This window comes from Asterias amurensis, chromosome 10, assembly GCF_032118995.1.
Source record: "Asterias amurensis chromosome 10, ASM3211899v1".
Lineage (NCBI taxonomy): Eukaryota > Metazoa > Echinodermata > Asteroidea > Forcipulatida > Asteriidae > Asterias > Asterias amurensis.
Genome location: NC_092657.1, coordinates 13,175,497 through 13,200,629, shown reverse-complemented (window position 1 = coordinate 13,200,629; position 25,133 = coordinate 13,175,497). Strand labels below are relative to the sequence as shown.

Sequence of the window (25,133 nt, the reverse complement as noted above, 5' to 3'; positions counted from 1 at the left end):
TCTTATGCTAATTGCTCTTCAGTATGACAGCAAAAGGTTTCATTTGTCTTTTTTTCTGTCTTTTTCTTTTCAGATGAAAAAAAAGTTTAGGAACATGAAATAAAATACTTGGAAGCCCCTGAAGTAAAATAAATCATTCCTTTTGTTTTTTAACTGCAGGGTATAGGGTATGCCCAATAACATCATGTGAAAAATAACATATTATCTCAGAATGACAGAAAAAGTATACATTTTAATTTTGATTTGACAGATGAGCATTCCCTATACTTCCTGCCATGTTGATTAAAAAGATGGACTCATGAACCTCTCTGCTCCTAAAATTACCCCATTTGGCAACGTACAGGGTAAGAATGAAGTTCTAAACAAAGTAATGGACATAGAGGTGGGTTACAATGTTTCAAAAACCTTCAATACAAAATACACCTTGTACTTAAACACCACAAGATGATGAATTTTGACAAATAAGGGTACTTCATTAGCATGATAGCACAAAACCTGGGATGATTTGTACCTACTTCCACAAAGTTTTACCCATGTAACATCATACACTTCAGACAGAAGATCAACACTAGGTAGTCTACCCGTCAGAAGCTCAACACAGCCAGCTGCTAAATTTTAAACCACACTTTCTTTGTCGAATCATGGTTGAATGTGTACCTCCTTAGCTTCAGCTTCTTCACCAACATAGTTTGTGTCCTTCGGGTTGGTGATATGAATCTCGCTCTCTTTGGTTGATATGGGGGGCTACTTTCTGATGAACCGTCATCACTGGGGCTGATAATTCTAGTTGTGTCACTGATGATGCTTGGCTCACGACTACAGGGAGCTGAAAAATAGAACGTACATTGACTTCGGGTTTCAGGTTCAGGTTTATTTTTCATAGCATTAGCAATACAATAGAAGGGTATTAAAAATAGATGTAAAAATACACATCAGGGGAAATGAATATAATTTTTGCTGTTACCCTTCACCGCTATGTGATAAGCACTATCTCTTTGCATTTTGGGTCCTGCAGAAGAAAAAAACATGCACTGAGTAAACAGTGCTTATCACACATCGGTGAACGGCAAAGAAAATGTATAGTTATAGTAGACATGGGTCTTTGTTTTTGTCCCATTAGCTTGTTGACAAAGTTCGTCCATGCAGCCAAATTAGATTGTTATACTTACTAATATTAAAATAAAATGACGGTTTCAGTTCGGGCCCAGTACAAAGTTGCTAAAATATTTATGCTTAGTACTCACCCCCACTCCTCCCCTTCCTTTAGCACCATCATCGTTATCCCCTGATCTGATTGGAGAACATCATTTATGACATCAGCATCAATGCCGGCACCATCTTTGTCATCAACAAAATAAACATCTTGATCTTTATCTATTTGAAATTTTGTTTTTACTGTGGATGAAAAGAAAGAAAATAGACAACAATTATTTTGTTATCGAAATTCATGAAGGAGCTTTTGTTTAATAAGTTGTGTCCAAATAGTGTTTACTAGGCATGTTAGGCCTAACAGTGTACATGTACTTAATGTAAATGCACTGACGAGCCCTGGCAAGTCAATACACACATGGTGCTACCGCAAAACAAATAAATATCAATTTTTTTGTCCACAAAATAACCGCAATATTTTTATGTAATTATTCATCTCTATTTTCTTATAGTTTTTTTTTTTTTTAAGTTTGTGACAAGTCTTTTAATTGGAAATATTACACTCTGCTAACAAAATAAAAAATAACACCCTCGAGTTGGCCCACCCTCTTGTCGGTGTTAAATCTATCATACGTATCTATGTATTAAAATTAGCACAATGGAATACTCCAAACACGTAAGCCAGTAACGGCCGACTAAAGTTGGTTTTCATGGTTTGACCTATGTTTCAATAAATATTTAAAAAATTATGAACTTTTGCCTTATTCGTCCCTCCTATCCTAAGTTACCAAATCACTCGGCCGGCCGGGTCTCGTTTGAGGAGAAAAGCTAAAACAAAAATTCCTCAGTTTTTATGGAACTTCGGAAGTTTTGTAGAATTAGACTCCATGATTAAACAATTTCTAGCTAGGCTAAACGTACGTCTACATACATTACTTCCATATTTTGAGTACGCCATTGTAAGCCAATCCACTATGCATGAGACCACAAACTGACATTAACGTACTGTTTATTATGGGACGTGTTCTACATGACAATTGTGTTGCACCAATCGCCCCACACACTTTAGATCGTTAATTCGCCCCGCACCGCTCAGGCAAAACTGACAAAAAAAGCTTCTCATTTGGATGCCATAAATGACTTACCAAGATCCACAAACTCGTCGTGGTCCCCCCTGAATGGGACTAACTTCCGGATGGTCCTTTGAGCGTCACTCACTCTTGCTATAGGCATGTTGATTATCAAAAACAATTGATCAGAACACTATTTCTTGGTATAATTCTGTGTGGCAGCAACTTTCTCTGACACGCTGTCTGTTCTCGCCAGCGGCCGGCAGCGCATCCCATAATTTCGCCTTGACCAATCACAGGCCCCCATTCGACACACGCATGCGCTTTAGCTCGAAATTAACACCACTATTAGGTAACACCAGCGTTTGGAGTTCAAATTAATGCCGATGGTGTCAATATGACACCGACTTTAATTCCAAAAGAATAAATAAAACTTGGTGTTGAAAATTTAACACCACAGTTTTTGCAGTGTATGATTAAAGGACGAAATATAATTTGAGTCTCTAAAGATAATATTCAAGTGACTTTTGAAATACTTTCCGTTTGATTGCTGTTCTAAAAAAAAAGAATGGAAACGTATAAAAGGGTTAAAAAATAGTTGACGGAATTATTGAAAATTTCATACTGGGTCACATCATATCCCGCATAAAGAAGTCATTATTTCTGGCTCTTGGTTTTGATGACATTGATTTTTGTAAATGAGAGCGGCACGACCTGTATACAATCGATTCATGATCTGTAGATCTCAGACAAAGCGGCTTGCACTCTTGTGATTCAGGTCAGCGTAATTCGATCGGCCAAACCTCCCTTGACGAGCTCCCTTGACCACGTCAAAGCTCACCGTGAATTACACCCGGCATCCACAGGAAATACGGTGATTGCTCCAGGAAGGAGGGAAGAAAGAAACACATCTTCAAAGGAGAGTCTTGACGGTATTCTGTATTGGTTCAGCGCCCTATCACGAGTGCTGTGGTCACTTTTATCGAAGGGGTATCGCCAAACAATCACGCTACAACTGTTTACTATGAAAGATGATATTTACATATCGTGATTTAAAGAAAGGGGTATGGATCATGGATAGAAAGATTGATGCATGGGTGTAACCATTTGATAATAATCGAGTCTTGATTATGTGACCCGCTACGTAAAAATGAGTCAGATGTCGCGCTATGCGTTAGCGTGCAATGGACGGTTTCACGTGGAAGGGGTCGTTTTGGGATTTTTTTTTTTTTATCTCTCATAGTTTTGCCGTACGGAACACCCCTACGTACATTATGGTATCATTGGAAACCTTTGACCCTTTATGCTAAGTAGTTGAACAGAAACAAACACATGTAAACAAAGCTATCCGTGTTGCTATGCCCGCCCAGATTTTGAGTCATGTGATCAGAATACTCCAACGTAATTGGTCGTTTGGCGTTTCGATAAGAAAACGACAATTCGTCCTTAACTGTAGGGCTACTGATGCCAGTAATTTTTGAAGCCGTTGTTAAATACCAGCAATCAATCACTTTGTACAAGTTTTACGTTTTGTGTTGTTTTGTTTTTCAACAAAATACCCTATTTCAGTTTACCTCCCCCCCCCCCTCCGAAAAATAAATAAATAAACAAATCACTCAATAAATAAAATAATAAGTCAATAAAAAAAAAATGTACCGCATTATGGTTTGAAATGTATTGTGGGACATCAATCAACGTGGTCATAGAGTATCGCGTTTTCAGCGTGTATGTAGCGGGGTTCGAAATATACATTGCAAACATGAAACAATATTTTCAAAAATATGATTTCCAAAACCTCCCTAAAAAAAAATCAAAGATTTGTTCGTTTATATAAAACAAAATTGTGTTTCGTTTCATTCACATAATTTGGTGATGTTTCTAGTGAAGTTTTAATTACTAATGTTTGATTTGTTTTATATTTTCTGAAACTCCTTTTAAATCCACTGGACGCTTTCTCAACAGAAAAAAAAAACATTAAACGATCACAGATTTACAAATAATAACTTTTCAGGATTTACAGACGGTCTTCCCTTGAAATATTTTTCCATGAAATGCTTTGCAGTTTGAGAAAACACTAAAAAAACAATTATCAATTATCGATATCAAGAATAACGGATTTATTATAAACACGTGTCATGACACGGCGAAATGTGTGGAAACAAAGGGTGGGTTTCACCGTTATTTTCTCCCGACTCCGATGACCAATCGAGCCTTAATTTTTACAGGGTTGTTATTTTATCAGTAAGTTGTGATACACGAAGTGTAGGCCTCTGGACACTACTGTTTACCGATGTTGTGCGTTAAATCTGACTGCAATATTGTATAGACAAATTGTGTTTGGTGTTTCAATTTATTAGTTTTGCGTAAGTTATCGCCCAATTCAATCAGTGGTTGCAATACAATGTTGTATAAACTCCATAACAATGTGATATAAACTGCTTTCGAATGAGGCCTACCCAGCGCAGCTATGGTCTGCCTACATGCACAATTCGAGGCAGAGGCCACCCTAAGCTGCGCTGGTTAGACAACGTCACAAAGTGGAGTGGGAGAAGTGTCGAAGAACTGAGACGAGCAGCGATTGAAAGACACCAGGTGGTGGCGGCAACTCCATGAGTGCGCCCCCAGTACAACATGATGACGAGATAGCCACGGACGCAAGTCTATGCCGAATGATGATGATGATGATGATGATGATGATGAATGAACAACCAAGTGAACGTAGCCCGCCTTCAGGGACAAGTAATCACTGAAATTCCATGAAATACAAACCCACCAATGGCGTCGGAAACTAATGATCTCCTGCACTTGAATTGATCGCAATCATTCAATCAACACCACACGCTATAAATAGCACAGTACAGTCACATACACATAATTTGAAGGGCAGAAAACCAATTTTACAGGCTGCCGTTAAAACTAGTCCTACAAATTACAAATAAAACACAAAGACAGGCTTAAAGCCATTGGACCCTTTCGGTACAGGGAAAAAAAAAAGTTCACAGATTTACAAATAATTTACAGGGTTTACAGAAGGTAATGGTGAAAGACTTCTCTTGAAATATTAGTCCATGAAATGCTTTACTTTTTGAGAAAACGGTAAAACAATATAAATTCTCGTTAACGAGAATTACGGATTTGTTATAAACACATGTCATGACACGGCGAAACGCGCGAAAACAGGAGTGGGTTTTCCCGTTATTTTCTCCCGACTCCGATGTCCGATTGAGCCTAAATTTCCACAGGATTGTTATTTTATATATAAGTTGTGATACACGAAGTGTGGGACTTGGACAATACTGTTTACCGAAAGTGTATAATGGCTTTAAAGAGAGCTCGGGTGAAAAAAAAAAAAAAACATAACCAGTAGTACATCATTTGGTGTGATATAATTAATAAGCCCTTGTTGGGATTTAGGTTTCAATTATTATCCAAACACATGTAAAGGTTGGTCTCTGATGGTAATTGTGGGTGGCGCAATTTCCGTTAGGATGAACACTCGGTTTTCACGATCCAAATAGTCGTAACATTATAAGTTTAGAGAAGACGATTAGATCATACTGATCGAAACGTCGAGTTGAAACCAACTGTTCATTTCAGAACCACCCCAACTCATTAGAGATAGTCATAACATGGGGGTTGTTATAAAACCCCCTCGACCCACGACCCACGACCCCCTCGACCATCGACTTTTGGGCGATCTTTTTTTCTGTACACCGAAATTGCCACAGTTCACAACCTCAGCCAATCACGCACATAATTATTTTGTATGCTGACATCGACTACCATGCCTCGCAAAACACAACAACACAGCGTACGAGACACGTAGTATGCACGAAGCAAACTTCGCGTGATTGGCTGCCGAGATCGGGCCTGTGGCAGTTACGATGTACATATAAAAAACCGCGGCATTTCCACGTGTATCTCTTGGCCGATCCGAGATTATTATCCCAACTGGAAACCTGCGTTTACCGCCCGAGTACGATTACGGCCAACTCATTACGTGATGATCAGGCGGACCCATTTCCGGCCGATCGCTCCCGTCCTGTGTACTATGGTACTACTAGTTGCTCTCAAGGTTGTAGACCCGACCGACCGAATGGCCACACGGACGTGTTTGGGGTCCCCAATCGGTGTGCACTTGTCGTGCGGAAGCGGAGAGTAAATACTCCCAATTCTGTGTGGCTGATGCAGATAAATATAACCGCAGTCTCATACTTTAAGTCAAGCCTAGACATTCTTCGAACACGGGGCGGACGGCGGAGGGTCGTGGGTCGTGGGGGTCGAGGGGGTCTAGGGGGTCGAGGGGTTTTTAGAACAACCCATAACATGGTGTTACCGCAAACATTTCTATATCGTATTTCTAATTATAAGTTTGAAAATCCCGCCCCCTGCTATTTGCGCCTTGAACACCCAGCAGGGTGGAAACGTGCGCATTACAAGTCTTATTAGTTTTGGGGTTGAACAAAGTCTTATTATTATCATTATTATTAGTAGTATGACTAAATTACCCTTTTTCTCGGAAACTATTGGCCGATAAGTACAAGCGGTGGGTCCTTCTTTACTCATGTGTATATCTCACCGCACGCTCAATGCTTCACGATACAATTGCCTAATAACCACTGAAGTATAACTACATTATTATCATTATATTTTGTGTCCAGTGTGAATTATTTATGTTCTGATAATAACAAGGCCATACCTATTACTTTAACGATATGTCACACTTTCCATGAAATATCAATCTTCAATGTGCCTCACTGAACGTCTAACCCCCAGAGCCAATTCCATAATGCTAACATACACTGTTTACGCTTCACGGACGAGTAAGAAGTTATATCGAAGTGACCCATACTAAAATCATATTAAATTGTTGATGATATTACTTATACAGCAATTTGAATAATTTAACCACTTGTGCCGATAGGTGTATCTCGCCAGACGCTCAATATATGACGATGAAACTTTACCAGATTATTGCTCGCGAATAACTACACAATTATCACGGTGTACTTGATTTGGGTGAATAACTTACTATTCACAACATTACAAATAACCACTGAGTGCGTTTACTTTATATTCGACACTATCAAGTAAAATATTATAAGTTTTTAAAGTTTATTGAAACATTACTGAAATGTCGTTGTTGAAGGCAGTGGACACTATTGGTAATTACTCAATACATGTCTGTGCATAAAACCTTACTTGGTAACGAGTAATGGGGAGAGCTGGAAAACTGTGAGAAACGGCTCCCTATGAGGTAATATAGTTTTCGAGAAAGAAGTTATTTCAAAGAATTTGATTTCGAGACCTCAAATTTTGAATTTGAGGTCTCGAAATCAAGCATCCGAAAGCACACAACTTCGTGTGACAAAGGTATTTTTTTCTTTCATTATCTCGCAACTTCGACGACCGATGGAGCCCAAATGTTCACAGGTTTGTTATTTTATGCATGTGTAGATACACCAAGTGAGAAGACTGGTCTTTGCAATTACAAAAAGTGTCCACTGTCTCTTTAACACACAAATAAATGTGGTGTACCCCCTTCTTTCAGTTTAGAAAGCGGGGTTAAAATCTTGCATCAGATTAGGATCCCGGTGGGAGGAAGTACGTGGGTTAAGTTGTCAGTCCCTGCAGGATTGTGTGGGACTCCCCGGGATTGATTAGTAGGTGTGTTGGGCATTCGGTCCAGAACACCTCTGATTTTCACACCAACTTATTAAAATACAAGTGTGTGATTTAAACACATTTCAGGATCGGAGTCTTTGAGTGAGAAAACGAGAACACCCTTATTCCTGCCTTAAAGGAACACGTTGCCTTGGATCGGACGAGTTGGTCTATAACTGAGCGTTTATAACCGTTTTTTTTTTTTTTAAATGCATTTGGTTGGAAAGATGTTTTAAAAGTAGAATACAATTATTCACACAAGTTTGGCTCGAAAATGCATGTTTTTTTTTTCCATTTACTGTGCGAACTAACACGGTCGGCCATTTATGGGAGTCAAAAATGTAAATAGCCGACCGTGTTAGTCGACGAGGTTAAAGGAAAACCACGCAATTTCGATGCATGTTGGTGTGGGTCATTGTATTCTACTTTTACATCTAACTACCCATATGTAATTTATACAGAACAGTTACAAACGCTTTTCAGAGACCAACTCGACCGATCCAAGGCAACGTGTTACTTTAAGATGTCAAAATATTTGTAGCAGTATTCTAAGTACACCAGCCCCGTGCGATGTTGAGGCAATACTATTTTGCTCTTTAAAAAATATTGGGGGAAAAGTGCAAGCTTGGGGTATTTCTCACCAGTGCTTACTGCACATTCAAGTAAAGATAAGTTGTTTCAAGTGTTTTGATATATCAGTACTGAAATGGCACTGTGGGTGCCGATGGATCAAGTGTCTCTCACCGCATGCTCAATCTACAACTTCGCCTAATATTTATTGAAGCATAACTATAATATTATCGTAGAAAATCACACTGGATTCACCAACTGAAGACAGTCAGACCCTTTGGACTTAACATAAACACTGGTGTTAAAGCCATTACACACTTTCGGTAAACAGTATTGTCCAAGTCCCACACTTCGTGTATCACAACTTATATATAAAACAACAAACCTGTGAAAATTTAGGCTCAATCGGTCATCCGAGTCGGGAAAAAATAACGGGGAAACCCACTCTTGTTTCCGCGCGTTCCGCCGTGTCATGACATGTTTTTTAAAATAAATCCGTAATTCTCGCTAACGAGAATTTTATAGTGTTTCACTGTTTTCTCAAAAAGTAAAGCATTTCATGGACTAATATTTCAAGAGAAATCGTTCACCATTACCTTCTGTAAAACCTGTAAATTACTTGTAAATCTGTGAACCTTTTTTTTTTTGTCTGTACCGCAAGGGTCCAATGGCTTTAAACAACTTCCCATTACCCTCTACTTCACTCCTGACTAAGAAGTTATAATATGTTGTATATATTCTGTACATAAAATATAAGTTCATTTTTAAAAACTTGCTTGTATAAATTCATCACTATAACTATCTGATGTAAGTAACCCCCCTTTTTCCCACAGGTCCCTCATACCTATTTTTAAAATCATCATACCTTTGATCTTGCTATATTCTTATTAATTGACCATTGTTAGTTGCATCATGATGCAACTTGCTCTCTAATTCTACCCTTACAATACATTTACCACTTTTATGGTCCAGTAATCCTTCCGTTCATATTAAACATCCTTTGTCCTCGCCACTTCACTCCTATTATTGGTTCTCAGCCACCAATTGGTTCTGAAATAGAAACTTTGATTGGCTGTTATTTTTCCGCTTCTTTCTGGATCCTTCCCTTAATATGGATATGTATTTGTTTGTACTTGTTTTAAGCCTCTGAAGAAGGTCCGGTTTAGATCGAAAGCTAATGCCACCTATCCTATTCATTATAATATTATCGTAGTATATATATATTTTTTTCTGGGTGAATTATTCATGTTTATTATAACAAGGCCCTACTTATTGCATGTACTATATAATTCGCTTTCATGGAAATATATATATCTTGTGAGTGCCATGATACTGGAATTATTAACCAAGAAGCCGTTCACGTAATGTAAACATACATTGTTTACGGTCTAGGGACGAGTACTAATTATATGAAAATGCCCCATTAAACAAATATTTAATTACAGCCTGTTCAATTTCGTATGACCTAATTATCACAGCATTTTGAGTTATTTATCAAATTATGTATATGGAGATGCTCAATGCGTGACGAGACAACTTTGCCAATTTATTGCTTGCGCATAATTACATTATTATTAGAACACTGCATTGAAGTCGAACAATACTTGTTTCCACGCGTTCCGCCGTGTCATGACATGTTTTTTAAAAAAAAATCCGTAATTCTCGCTAACGAGAATTTTATAGTGTTTCACTGTTTTCTCAAAAAGTAAAGCATTTCATGGACTAATATTTCAAGAGAAGTCGTTCACCATTACCTTCTGTAAAACCTGTAAATTACTTGTAAATCTGTGAACCTTTTTTTTTTGTCTGTACCGCAAGGGTCCAATGGCTTTAAACAACTTCCCATTACCCTCCACTTCACTCCTGCCTAAGAAGTTATAATTATGTTGTATATATTCTGTACATAAAATATAAGTTCATTTTTCAAAAACTTGCTTGTATAAATTCATCACTATAACTATCTGATGTAAGTAACCCCCCTTTTTCCCACAGGTCCCTCATACCTATTTTTAAAATCATCATACCTTTGATCTTGATATATTCTTATTAATTGACCATTGTTAGTTGCATCATGATGCAACTTGCTCCCTAATTCTACCCTTTCATATTTCCCTGCATTGTAGTCGAACAATGCATTACCACTTTAATGGTCCAGTCATCCTTCCTTTCATACTAAACTTTTTCCTCGCCACTTCACTCCTATTGGTTCATAGCCACTAATATTATCTCTGAAATAGAAACTTTGATTGGCTGTTATTTTCCCGCTTATTTCTGAATCCTTCCCTTAATCCCTTTCCCCTCTCTTTTCCTATAAATGGATATGTATTTGTTTTTACTTGTTTGATGCCTCTGTAGAAGGTCCGGTTTGTATCGAAAGCTAATGCTACCTATCATATTCATTAAAATATTATCGTAGTAAATATATTTTTTTTCTGGGTGAATTATTCATGTTCACTATAACAAGGCCCTACTTATTGCATGTACTATATAATTCGTTTTCATGGAAATATATATCTTATGAGTGCATTGATACTGGAATTATAAACCCAGAAGCCGTTCCCGTAATGTAAACGTACACTGTTTACGGTCTAGGGACGAGTACAACTTGTATTAAAATGCCCCATTAAACAGATATTTAAGTACAGCCTGTTCAATTGTGCATGACCTAATTATCACAGGATTATGAGTTATTTATCCAATTATGTATATGGAGATGCTCAATGCGTGACGAGACAACTTTGCCAATTTATTGCTTGCGCATAATTACATTATTATTATAACACTTTTTTCCCGGAACACATTTTAGGTAGTGTAACATATTATGTTTGCTACCAATATGCACAAGAATGTTTAATAATAAATATTTTTTAAGTACCAGGAAACGATATCCAAATTTTAACCTAAAAATAAATACTCAGCATAAACTGTTTCCATTGTCTGTATTGTTCTGGTATACATTCCAAAAAGAATATAATTTTTTTTTTTCTTTTCTAGAATCAAGCTTTTACGAGCATTTTGAAATAGAAACATCACACACATGTTTACCTCAATTTTGGTTGGGACTAACCCTGATCTGAGAACATCGAATAATTTAATATGCACGAGACTTGCATTTCAGTTGTTTTTACATCGCCGATGTCACGTGTTAAAGGTGTCTTAATTGGTTGAACTGACGCAATACTCGCAGAGAAAGTAAATTTGTGTGTGATACACAATCCTAAAAATAATTATAAATAAATACTTGTTTGCCATGTAGCGCATCTAACTGTGAGTTCCCCATATCATGTTAAATGAAAACAAAATGTTTCCAAAGTAAACATTTTGAATTGTTCTGAAGTTTCAGTCTATTTCACAACCTCTGGGAGACTGTTCCATGACTGAATTATTCATCTGTTTGTTTTGTTATTAACACTAAACGCCTTTAAATAAAAAAATGTTGCGCTTGAAAGGTGAGAAATTTTAAAGACAACGGACACTATTAGTAATTGTCAAAGACCAGTCTCATCACTTGGTGTATCTCAACATATGCATAGAATAACAAACCTGTGAAAATTTGAGCTCATTTGGTCGTTGAAGTTGCGAGATGATAGTGAAAGAAAAAACACCGTTGTCACACGAAGTTGTGGGCTTTCACATGCTTGATTTCGAGACTTCAAGTTCTTAACTTGACGTCTCGAAATCAAATTCGTGAAAGTTTACTTTTTTTCTCAAAAAATAGTTTACTTCAAAGGGAGCCGTTTCTCAACGTGTTTCATTATATCAACCTCTCCCCATGACTCGTTACCAAATCAGGTTTTATAATAATAATTACTTTGAGTAATTACCAATAGTGTCCACTGCCTTTAACGGATATTAACATTTACTCTCGGAATCGAATTACACGAACTTTTCAGAATGATAACTTAGTGATCAATATTGACATCGAACTATTCAATACAGTATTTAAAAGGGAACATACAGAACAAACAGTAAAACTTGTCATTTCTTGGTGGCATATTGTGTGCAGAGGATTGTTTACTAGTTGCAGGTCACTGCGATACAAATATAGCATATCAAGTACAGGGGATTCAAAGACGTCTCTTCAAAGACGGGCCTTTCTAATGGGTTTGTTATTTACTACCTAATATGTCAACCTACGTGGTAAACCAGAAATCCACTGACCGCCCAGCCTCCTAAAAATATACAGTATGCGAATGTAATGCCGTATGCGAATTGCGAAAACCTCGAAAAAAAAAAAATAAAATAACCCATCAAAGCAAAGTAGTACAGTGGCAATAGTCGAGAGTAGGCCCACGCAGTTTAGATCATAATTAATTGCCCCTTCAAAGTTGCTTGTTAATATGGACGCTAATGATGATTAAACAATTAACCTCCTCCAGATCGGGTTTGCATGGTCATGCTATTTGCTGTTATGTTATTCCCTTTTCTAAAGAATTCTCTCGTGGGTTCCGGGCTGCTCACAGAATGACATTGATATGGTTCTTTCTTACATTGTATTACATACCCAACAATGGATCATCCGCAAGCCCATCACGTAGAGTGTGTTGATTGGTCAATCCCACCTGGACACTGTCAAGTATTATTAGAAAGCCAGTGTCACTGATCCCATGACATGTCAGAGCAAGTCGACACCAATCGAACGTGGAAACACGTGCCATGTATAGTATGTTTTTTCACAAACACAGGCTTGTTTGGAGTGGCCAGTTTTTCCAGTCAATGTATCCAAGTCTGTATAAACAACCAGTGCCCAATTTCATGAAACTGCTAAGCACAACAATTTGCTTAGCATGAAACCTGTTCCTTGATTAAAAAAAAGAAGAAAAAAAAGGCTAACCAAACAAAGTTCCACGTGATTTTCAGGACGAGCAAGCAACGGGTGAGTACCAGAAACAAGCAATATGCAACAAATGGAAATTTCGTGGGTAACGATGTTTTTTTTTTCAATGAAGAAAATTTAAAGCTAGGCAAATTTGTGTGCTGAGCAGTTCTTTGGAATTGGGGCCCAGGCTAAAGGGGCCCCATTAAAACATGGCTGACTTGACAGCTCACTTGGGCGTGCCGTGGCCGAGTAGAAAAGAGCATCATGAACCGCTAAGTACATCGGCAATGTGTATTTTCAAGATGAGATGTACATGTTACAAATATTGATTTTCCTCGTGACTACACAGTTTGGCCACCAATTAAGATCGTTAACATTGTAGCACAGTAAATATTTACAGAAACAGTTTGTGAAATCATTCCCTTGGCAGTTGCTGGGTTGAGCATTTAAAGGGGGTGCATACGTTTGGTAAGACAGACATACAAAAGTTTTTGATCGCATAAAGTATGGTTAGAATCATTCGTTTGTTAGTTATGTGGTTATGTTGATTTCTAATAGTTTTTATCCATGGAAAAAAAAAAAGGAAAACGTTACAGTCAGTAACGATCCTCAAATAAAACAAAAAATCCGTGAAGGGATTATTCTACTTTTGTGGCATGTATCCGATCCGGATGTTGTACGCATACCTCAAAAACGCGGCCACATTTTGGTAGTTTGGGTTTTATTGTATAGAACGATCAATAGTGTATCCCCCCCCCCCCCGTTTCCCCGTTATATTTTACTAGCTGTAAATGGCTATGTATTCTTAAAATCTACAGCACTTCAGTAAGTAAAATTTCAAGGGAAGCTTTCTACTATCATAATCTTCAAATTGTGTAAGTTTAATGTACATCTGTACATTTGATAGGAAAAAGTACAAATACCCTTTAAGGTGTGTAGGCTAAAATAAAAAACAGGACGTAAGTTTGTCTTTGTCTTTTCTGTTTATGATTGACATTCGTGTATCCGTAGTATTTGTTTTATACAGAATATGTTTGCTTACAAAACAGTTGCTGGCAGTGAAAGCACTTGCTGTAATCCACCATTATACATAAACTGACAAACTGTCGAAGTTTGAGATCAATCGGCAATCTCGGAAAAAAAAAATATATATAGCACATTTTAACGAATAAAACGCTCATTGGGCGATAAACTCCAAACGCGAAATTAGATTATGTATTTCTCATCATTTTAGACATGAATAAATTATGCACTTTTTACAAAATTACTCATTTCATTAGTACAAAACATCCATTAGACCGTGTCAAATCGACCCATTAAATTTATAAGGCTGGTCAAGTTGTCTGATTAAACTTTTTAGGCTGAACAAATGGTCCCATTAAATTTGAAAGGCTGGTCAAATTGTGGCCTTAAATTGTTAAGGCTGAATTGTACAAACGTGCCCTTCGGGATAAAACATGATGTAAATTGCGGCAATTTGCAAGAAGCGCAAACAAGCACTTAACCACAGTATACGGATTATGAACGTATGGTGAGCGTTTTGCCAACATTTTATCTGTGTGTGGAAAACAAATATCGAATTTCCGTTATCAGATGTAATTTTCTCTAAAACAAAACTCATTCGATCGAAAAACGTTTCACTCAAATACTTCACAGTTTTTGTTTAAGGAAAAGTAAATTTAACTATAGGCTCTTTGCAGGAGTCCGTCCACGTTTTTGTCGTGCCTCGACTTATTACTTTATTTGCATTTAGATGTATAATGGTATTATTTTGGAAGATGGTCTCATAATATGAAAACGTGTCTATACAGAATTTCACAGTGCGTATTATCATCGATGTCACCAATTCCAGGCTCTAGAGACAAACGGCTAACCGTGCATGGATCGACTGCATGGCATCCCTTTGGAGGAGTCCCTTTCAAAAGAGATTTTAAAAAGGGCGTAGACAAGACAAGTAAGGAATACATAATTACAAATTAAAGTAAGAGTAAGACATAACAAACATTGAGTTTCCATTCACTGGTGAAAACAAAATACTGTGAATGAGTTTCAACAACCAATGTAGCTAATTTCCATGTAGGAAACGCCCCAAATAATTCGTTTTTTTTTTTCTCAAGAAAACATCAGCATTTGTTATTAATTATAGGCAGTGTTTGTGATTATAGTTTTTGGTGGGTTTGAATTTAATGCACATTCGCACTGGCTCATTTTGTTTGCAGCAATTGCATAACGTAAAATACAGTATGTAACTCATAGGGAGTCACATCATCCCGTCAAAAAACTAAGCAGTCTTAAAATTCCACTCAAACTCATTCCCCCATGAAGACAAATGTCCAATAAGGTATCAAATTAAAGATAGGGTCACCACGGCTTGTATCACTCACACAATGCCAAAGTATAAGCTATTGCAATACTTGTATTTATCAAAGTTGGGACATTTTCTCCGGAGGAATAATATAGCTTTTAGGAACTCTGAAATCAACGGTTCATAAATAACTGAATCTAGTTTTTGTAATACTTATTTTGTCCTTATAATAAAGCAATGCTTATAGTGTCAAAGTGATTCAACAAAACAAAATCAAATATGTTGGCATCGAGATAAATATACAGAAATGAACGCAGACTTACCCTGTGCATCCGATGTGACCACCCGTGCTACAAACATCCACAACGGCAGAGCCATCCGCGTTACGAACCACATGTACCGCCTGATATCATCCATGATAGTGCGCGGAAATAGGCGACACTGCGAGTATAAAACCAGGCTTCGATATGAGAGTAATACACACGGTGTATGTGAGGTAAGCACTGGGTGTGCAATGCGCAGTGCGCAGCTTGCTCAGTTGTATTGATAGCACGGACCATAGACAAAATAAAAAATTAAATTGTTCAGCTAAATGGACAATTCCTTATGTTTTTTCTGCAAAATCGAAACAAGAATCTTAATGGCAAATGGAACTCTGTGCCTTTTGTACTACCTAACCAAAGGGGCATACAGATTGTTTTGTGTTAGTTTCCTTTTAAACAAAAACATTATGGTTTTACAAATAATGTTCAAACAAAATACAAAAAAACAAATTTGGGGGGTTTACAATAAGCAATGATTCAACTACGGTAAACTCTGATCACAATACAGATTGTTTAACGGTAAGGAAAATTAACATTGCAATATTTCGTTGAACATTTTCTTTATTGATTGAAGGATTCGGTACCTTTTAAAAATGTCCGCAGATTTACATTAAACTTACAGGGTTTGAATATAATTATAGTGGAAAGCTTCCCTTCAAGTTACTAACTGGGGTTATGTAGTTTAAATTTCAGAAAAAAGATATACCATAACCATAGCATAACTTGTTCATACGTTTTTACATAATCCAGACGAAAACTATTTGTTTTACTAATTTTTCAAAAATACAGCACCTCAGTAAGTAAAAAGTCATGGGAAGCTGTCTACTATCATAATCTTCAAACTGTGTAAGTTAAATGTAAATCTGTGGACATTGCGATTAGTGTTAGGAAAAAGTACATAGACCCTTCATATGACATATTAACGAGAACCCCTAAAACAAATACAAAATGAAGCACTGAGCAGGAGTCGTCTTAAGCTGCGATCGCTAGACAGTGTGACAAAGCAAAGTGGAGTGGTACAATAGTGCAAAAGCTAAGAAGCTGCGATTGACAGATAAGATGAGACGGTGATCCCAAGAGTGCGCTCGATTGCAATCGCTTGAGAACTAGGTGGCTACAATTGCAAGTCTGTGGCAGGCTCGACAATCTGACGCCACACTTCGTTCGGCTTTTAAAGACCAGTGTCTGTTTACCATTGCCGAAAAGCACTGGCGACCCATCTAGTCCGTCCTAAATAATGATGACAGAACTAGCTGCAGGATTGACGAAAACTTCAAATCCGTCATGGGAAACACAACGTTAAGGGAAACCGGCTGGAAGCTCCCACTCTGCAGAGTGTGATTGGAGCCATTTAGTTAATGTCGACCAATCACATAGCTGGCCCGTGGCTGTACATTGTGTAATAAAACTTAAACCCGGTTTGAACGCACGTGCTTGTTGGCGGCAACTGGAAGGGAGTTCAATTCGATATACAGCCACTAGCATGCATTGATCTTGACGACACAGTCCACATGCAATATGAATTGGGTTTTAACGTCTTATTTTAACGGGCTTATGATTTTTACGGTTCTAGTTCAGGTCAACAAAATCAATTATCCAAAGCAATGAAGTTCGAGACATCATAACCCACTTATAGTTCTTGTTCTTGTTTTAATGATTTGTACCTGGTCAATGGATGCACACACTTGCTTTATTGATTTAAATAACGAGGGCGCGAGGGTGCAGTAACCGGGTGGAGAGTTACGGTTCCATGCGACCTGATCGGAGAGGTTTCGCAAGTCTACGGATACACATACATATACCGATTCGTCAACACTTCGTGTGTTCACGTGACGCGTATCCGCGGCTATCGTATTTTGCACACATGTTAGCTACGGATACAGAAGCGCATACACGTCGTAGAAAAACGGATACCTTTTTGCAGCCTTTTAGCTGTCTTTTTTGTCCCAGATCAGAAACACCTTCAACGGAATTACTTTCACCAGTATCGTGCTTGATAACGACAGAAAATTGTTAGTCATTTGCAAGCATTACAAACCCTTTTCAGAGACCAACTCGACCGATCCAAGGCAACGTGTTCCTTTAACAGGTGAACAATTATATATTACAAACGAGACTAGTTAACATGCCCCTTAAATGTGTAATTCCATTGAGGAAGCTGTTTGGTTTTTCGAACTGTAAGATAACCCTACTGAAAGCATCCTCATTGAACGCGATCAACGTATGTTCCCACTCAGCAAAACACCAGTAGAACTTGTCCACACTAGAACTAGGCTAACAAGATTACATACGGTAATTGATTGACCATTTTGGGATGAAGAACAAATGGATCATTCAAAGTTCGGTTACTCGTTAAATCCCTCTGGGGATTAGTAACCAAAGATGCAAGGATGAACGTCGGTGGAGGCAGGATTGCCCGAACAAATTGCTATGGCACGTGACTGATGCCGCTATGAAGCACGTTTTTTTCACGGGAGCAAGGTTCGATTAATTATAATATGGAACATGCCTCTGGTAAATTGGGTGTGTTTCAAAGTATATCTAGGCCAGAAGGCGCTTAGAGCCGTTATTTGATCCTAATAAACATTCATTATCTTGATTTGAAAAATAAGAAGAAGACATGAAGAGTAAGATGTTGCACGTTCTACGATGTCCCTGAGGCATATAGCAGTCTTCAAAACAAGTACAAATACAAGCAACGTGCCCATTTGCACCTGTTGTAATACATGGCAGCTGAAGCATTTATGCTTCTATTAAACTCATTTGGTGTTGGTAAAAACTATTTGGTGGTGTCAGTAGACTTATCAAGTCTATACAAGTACACATTTTCGTGAAAAAAATGCTTAAATAGTGTTATAGAAGGGTTTGCGGTAACACCATGTAATGACTATCTCTTTTAAAAAGAATAATGTTAAATAGTGTTATTACAATGGAGAAGTCCACCTTAACTCTCAAGGGCCAACTTACGCGCTGTAATGTGGGATATTGTTCTGACTAAAGGGACGCAAACGTAACCCAACCAATTTAAGCACGTTTATTGTTTTACGCACGGGTCAATCCGTCCAGTTTATAAACATGAACCACCAATGGGGACCCTGTAATGATTCGAACCCTCAAAAGAATTCAGAAACAGTTAATATCATCCCTGGGTTATTAGTGTATGTATTAAAGACACTGGACACTATTAGTAATTGTCAAAGCAGTTTCCTTACTTGGTGTATCTCACCATATGCATCAAATGATAAACCTCTGAAAATTTGAGCATAACTGGTCGTCTAAGTTGCGAGATAATAATGAAAGAAAAAAACACCCTTTTCACACGAAGTGGTGTGCTTTCATGCTTGATTTCGAGACATAAAATTATAAATCTGAGGTTTTGAAATAAAATTTGTTGAAAATTACTTCTTTCTCGAAAACTACATTACTTCAGAGGGAGCCGTTTCTCACAATATGTTACACTATCAACAGCTCCCCATTACTCGTTTCAAAGTAAGGTTTTATGCTAATAATTATTTTGAGTAATTACCAAAAGTTTCCACTGCCTTTAAGCATACCGACCACATCATTAGGATTACAGGATTAAATTGGATAGAACTGCATAATTGAATTGCAGGATTGACGAGCCGCATCAATATAATTGAGGCAAACTATCTTCCCCACATTGGGATTTGGACAGTTGGATGTCAGCATGTTTCGTTCTGATTGTCAATGCTCATTGACTAATGAGATCGCAGTGCACATTATTGGCAACGGGAGGTCCTGAATCCAAATTGAATCATGTCTCTCATGTAACAGGAAAACCTTCTTCGAATTCATCGGCGAGATAAAGACATTATTTAAAATGACAAAGACATTTCCTTTCTGCTATTGACGACTTTGGAGACAGTGTCGAGTTGCGGATAGTATGGAAGGTAATGTGAAAACGCTCATGTAAAAAGGGGCGATATCTAATCATTAAATCGAATTTAAAAACAATGGACACTCTTGGTAATTATCAAAGACTAGTCTTCACAGTTGGTGTATTTCAACATATGCATAAGATACCAAACGTGTGAAAATTTGTGCTTTATCGGTCGTCGAAGTTGCGAGATAATAATGTAAGAAAAAAACACCCTTGTCACACGAGGTTGTGTGCTTTCATATGCTTGATTTCGAGACTTCGAATTCTAAATCTCAGGTCTCGAAATCAAATTCGTAGAAAATTACTCCTCTCTCGAAAACTACATTACTTCGGAGGGAGCCGTTTCCCAGAATGTTTTATACTATCAACTTCTCCCCATTACTCGTTACCATGTAAGGTTTTATGGTAATAATTATTTTGAGTAATTACCAATAGTGTCCACTGCCTTTAATTGAATGGTTTATTCGTCAGGTATGAAACAAAACCATGAAGTTTTAAATCACTTTGTACAGCAACACTTAAAATATTAATAATTCGACAAGCAGTCAGTGGTCTGCAAACACTTTTCAAAAGCTATTTTACTCCAGCCGATGGCGAGTGAGTCACTTTCATCTAAATATGGAAAGTTCATTGTATTGCTTTATTGTATTGTATTGTATTTTGATTTATTTATGATGTTTATTTTGTATGTTTAATGTTTAATATAGATATGCCATTTTAACTGTTGTTGTAATATTTTACCCAATCATTTTAATTGTGTGACTGTTCATGCAATGCTTCTGCAAGCAGATTTGATTTTTTTTAACTACCATTAAACAAACCATAACACATATCCTACTTCCAATTATTTCACAGCACACTGCAAGACTAGAATTGATACAAGTTAAAATTGTAACGTATAATAGCAAACATAAGACTTTCACTTTTAATTTTAAAAAACATTTCTACTTGGTGTGATCACTTAAACTTGTCAAACTCAATTAAATTATCATACATTAACATCAACTTGTACTACATGGACAGTTCATGAAGCAACTTTGTCAAAGGGTATAATGTACTTTTTCTAACACAAAACACAATGCTCACATATTTACACTAAACTAACACAATTTGAAGACAAATAGTAATAGTAAAGCTTCCCTTAAAATATTTGTGAAAAAAAGTAAAACAATGGGTCGTATAAACAAAAACTAGCATTTGCTTTTACAATAGCCTTTTACTTACATCGTTATAAATAAAAGTAACCCTTAACTTGCTAGTAAATTGGTCGAAGAAGTATTTTATTCCTATCTGAAAGCACACAAATTCGTCCAACAAGGGTGTTTTTTCTTTCATCATTTACTCGCAACTTCGATAACCGATTGAGCCCAAACTTTCACAGGCTAATCGTTATTTTGTGCCCTTGTTGGAATTGAAGGCGGCAGTTTCCACATTGTCAAGTTGTTGATGGCTATGATGAGGAAACAGCCATCCTCTCCACACCTGTTATCGGTGTTTTTAGAGCAATTAAAGCACACAACACATTTGTATATTGTTACGGACTACGTGAAATCTACACTTTGGTCTTGTGTATAACTACTGTATAATTTGTAGAAATACTTGATATCCTTTGCAACATTATTTGAAACATCCACATTAAGTGTTACTCAATTTATTTTTTCTTAAACGTGAATGTGTACATTAAAATATTATTACATACGTTTTTTGAATTTGAAAAGACGATCCTTTTCAAGTATATTTTTTAACTTAAGTTTGCAACAAGTCTTCACGAATCCACAGTAAAGTGCATACCGTAACGAGTTTGGTTGAGTGTAAATTCCTATGAAATAAGTATGCTAACGTTTATCAATAGTATGACGTAACAGCAAAAGTGTTTATCAAACTACGGAATATTTGTACGAATCGTTACAACAGTTAGAAATGAAAAGAGTAACATTATCGTTATTATGAATATAAACAAATGCAAATTTAGAAATGATATCTTAATAAAGTATTTCATTGGTTGCTTGCTTCAATATCAAACACGACAACATCACTGCCAATTTGTTTTACTTACAGATATCCTGTCTAATAATGTGACTAAGGTATAACGTTTATTATTTGTTTTAGTAGTTATTATATGTATAATAGTATAATTAAAAAAAGTATCAGGAGTGGGATTCGAACCCACGCCTACAGGGTAGACTACGACCTGAACGTAGCGCCTTAGACCGCTCGGCCATCCTGACCGGATATTTCCCCACTTCGTAATGAAACAAACCTTTGTAATATGTTTTATATCCATATGGTTTTATTAAGTCAATGCAACGAACGCTGCATTAAACCAAATAAATAGTCCAAGTTTAAAGGGAAGGTACATGTTTCGTAATTACTCAAAACAAAGTTGACTTAAAAACTGACTTGGTAACGAACATTGGAGAGCTGTAGATGGTCAAAAACGTCGTGGTAAACGACTCCCTCTGAAGTAATGTAGTTTTTGAGAAAAGGGTAATTTCTCACTAAAATACTAAAAGACTTCTAGCTAGAAGTATTTTATTCCTATCTGAAAGCACACAAATTCGTCCATTACGAGTGTTTTTTCTTTCATCATTTACTCGCAACTTCGATGACCGATTGAGCCTAAACTTTCACAAGCTTATCTTTATTTTATGCATATGATGGGATACACGCAGTGAGAAGACTGGTCTTTGACAATTGCGAAAGGTGTACCTTCACTTTAACAAAGACAACGAACAATTTAAATTGTTAGACAATGTTTTTGAAGTTAACAACCAGTTCAACGGGGTCAATTATTTTCGAGTTCCTACTTTTGATTAACTTGTCTGTTACCTGCCGTACTCCCATGCTACAATTCTTAAGTGAGCACCCGATACATCACATTCGTGTCAGTAGTTAACGACAAAACGGGGCAAGAAGATGCACAGTTCCCCTGACACAGGTTGTAATCGTCTCCCCATGTTACTGCCTCTGTTGGTAGGTAACGGCATGCTTGTAATTTGTGTAGAACCTAGGTAAGTGATGTAAAGAACTAGGTACATGTATATTTCCAAGCTGGTACTGGGCGGGCTTGCACTGCCCCAACGACCAACGACAGTGCGCAGTGACAGACTTTGAGTTTATATTACTTGCCGTAATTTCATGCTGCATTTCTTGAGCGAGTATCTTTGACCTTTCCAACCCATCCACTCTATTCCCCGTCCGAACGGCGCATCTGCCTGTTGGAAGTATACACCGTTCAGATGAGCAGTATGGCAATCTCTATACCACCAGGCACCGGTATATGTCACAGCACAGTTTACACCAAACACGTCATTGTCCTGGTCCTTGGTAGTGAATGGGCGCCCATTGTGCCATGCTGTCAATGAATCACCTGCTGTACTCTGAGCATCATATGAACCGACATGGAGAGTGTACTTGTCACCTGTAACACCAAACTCACCATAAGAAGCCCAAGCTCTGTTAGACTGCCAATCTTCCAAATCTACTCTGAGTTGCCATTGACCCGATTTAGTTAGGTCACGCAGGATATCATTCCCTAACCAGAACTCATTATGCAGATCACCAAACCCAGATTGGTATTCAGTCCAGTTACGGTAAAAATCAACCGAGCCGTCTTGTCTCATCTGGAACACGATCCAGCCTCCTCCATCAGTCTCCATATCGCAGTAAACATGTAACCCACCAGATGGACTTGTTGGATAGATTGTGTATATGCCACTCCTATGATAACCAGCTTGATACATCATCAAACAACTGCTGTAACTTGCAGTGCTCTGTGCTGGGTACAGAGTGTTGTTCACATTGTCATCATAGTACACACTTCCTTGCAGCTCAACGAAGTCATCTGGGTCGCGTGACCTGCTGCCGTCATTCAACTCACACAAACGGGTTGTTATGTGATAGTTGACTGATACACACTGTGGATATATGTGAAGCAATGTCGCACGCAGTTTACTGAAGATGGTTCAGTCTTCCATTTAAACACATGGTTCAGCAACGCACGATCGCGGACCATGTGAAAGGCTGAACCTTTTGTGATGCACTCACTTGTGCAACTTTCCACCATGGAAATAATCATGACAACAACCATGACCCGTTTCATGATGAAGATAATATGAAAGTTGCCATATGTAATCTAGTATCTTCACTTGGTGTTGATCTTTGACTGTACATCAATTACATGGACAGACCTACCCGCACGGCTAAGTACCGAACATGCACTGTGGCCACAGCGAAAAAAAGATAGCTATGTAGTGTATAAACAACAATCTTTGTTGAGCAATTTGGATAACGTAGCCTTTCCACCATGAAAATAATCAAGACAGCAACCATGAACGTGTCCGTTCTGAAGGTAGCTAAGAAAGCTGTTAGATGCAATGCAGTTATCTTCACTCGGTGTTGGTCTTTAATTGATTGTCAGTTACAGATACACCCTTACCCGTACGGTTAAAAACAAGCACTGTGGCCGCAGCGAGAGTAAAATTGAGTGTGATGCTCGAGAAGCAGTTTGCAATATTTTCAAAGCAATTTGTGCAGCGCACCCTTTTTATATTTCATAACAAAGTATTACATTGTTGATGAAACTGCTTTTAGTATGTATCGTATAGTATTACCTATAATTTTGACCTAGTCGGCCTAGATTAAAGCCATTAGTTATTTATTCAGCTGAGTGCAAAGTTGGGTTTCTAGGACACTAGATAATGTATGATGGTGGTTAAGAGGTTTAATAAGGTTATATTGGCTAAGTGGCTTGTTTAATTTATGGACATTGGGGACTTTTGTTAACTATAAAAAGACAGTATCTCAACTATGTATGAACAAAACTGTGGACATTTGAACCTAATTGGTCATTGAAACTGTGAGATAATAATGAAATAAAGGGCACTCTTGTAACACGGTAGCTGTATGGTAAGCACGGATTATTCGCTTAGGAGTGACAGCATTTAAACACCAGTTTATTGTCAATGGATATCGAAATATGATATGCTTGGAATTAATACTATATCAGTGATGAATTACAACACATCGGATTGCATAAGTCGTTCAGGAAACTAAATGCCATGCTATTTGAGACCGGTGTAATGTGAGTATCTTAAGGACTCCACATTGATCAATAATCACCACTACGAGGAATTCTATGGAAGAAACGATATAATAAAACTGTCTTATGGGGGAAAGACGATGTCTAATTTTTGTAAACCCTGCGCGTCGTGGCCATTTTAGTTGCAATGCCCCCATGGTTTGATATCAGCGCACTGGAAAGCTTTTGATCAGTTTGAATTGTTATACGTTATAATGTTCGTATCCGTGTGTGTCATTAACCTAAAGTCAC

At 37.5% G+C, this 25,133-nt stretch overlaps 1 protein-coding gene, 1 non-coding gene and 1 pseudogene across 2 annotated transcripts in view; all 3 read right to left on the bottom strand.

Annotated features, from left to right (window-relative positions):
* Nucleotides 1–15,954, bottom strand: part of LOC139943072 (uncharacterized) — a 50,183-nt gene extending 34,229 nt beyond the window's left edge. Inside the window, exon 1 of the mRNA XM_071939884.1 lies at nt 15,901–15,954. Coding sequence (XP_071795985.1) covers nt 15,901–15,937 — 37 coding nt within the window. The 5' untranslated portion in view covers nt 15,938–15,954. The remainder of the gene's footprint in view (nt 1–15,900) is intronic.
* Nucleotides 15,955–21,946: 5,992 nt separating this feature from the next.
* Trnal-cag (transfer RNA leucine (anticodon CAG)) lies at nt 21,947–22,029 on the bottom strand. Its single transcript has one exon. It is a non-coding gene; the product is annotated as a tRNA-Leu (tRNA).
* Nucleotides 22,030–22,917: 888 nt separating this feature from the next.
* Nucleotides 22,918–23,903, bottom strand: LOC139942699 (microfibril-associated glycoprotein 4 pseudogene; annotated as a pseudogene).
* Between the last annotated feature and the right edge of the window lie 1,230 nt (nt 23,904–25,133).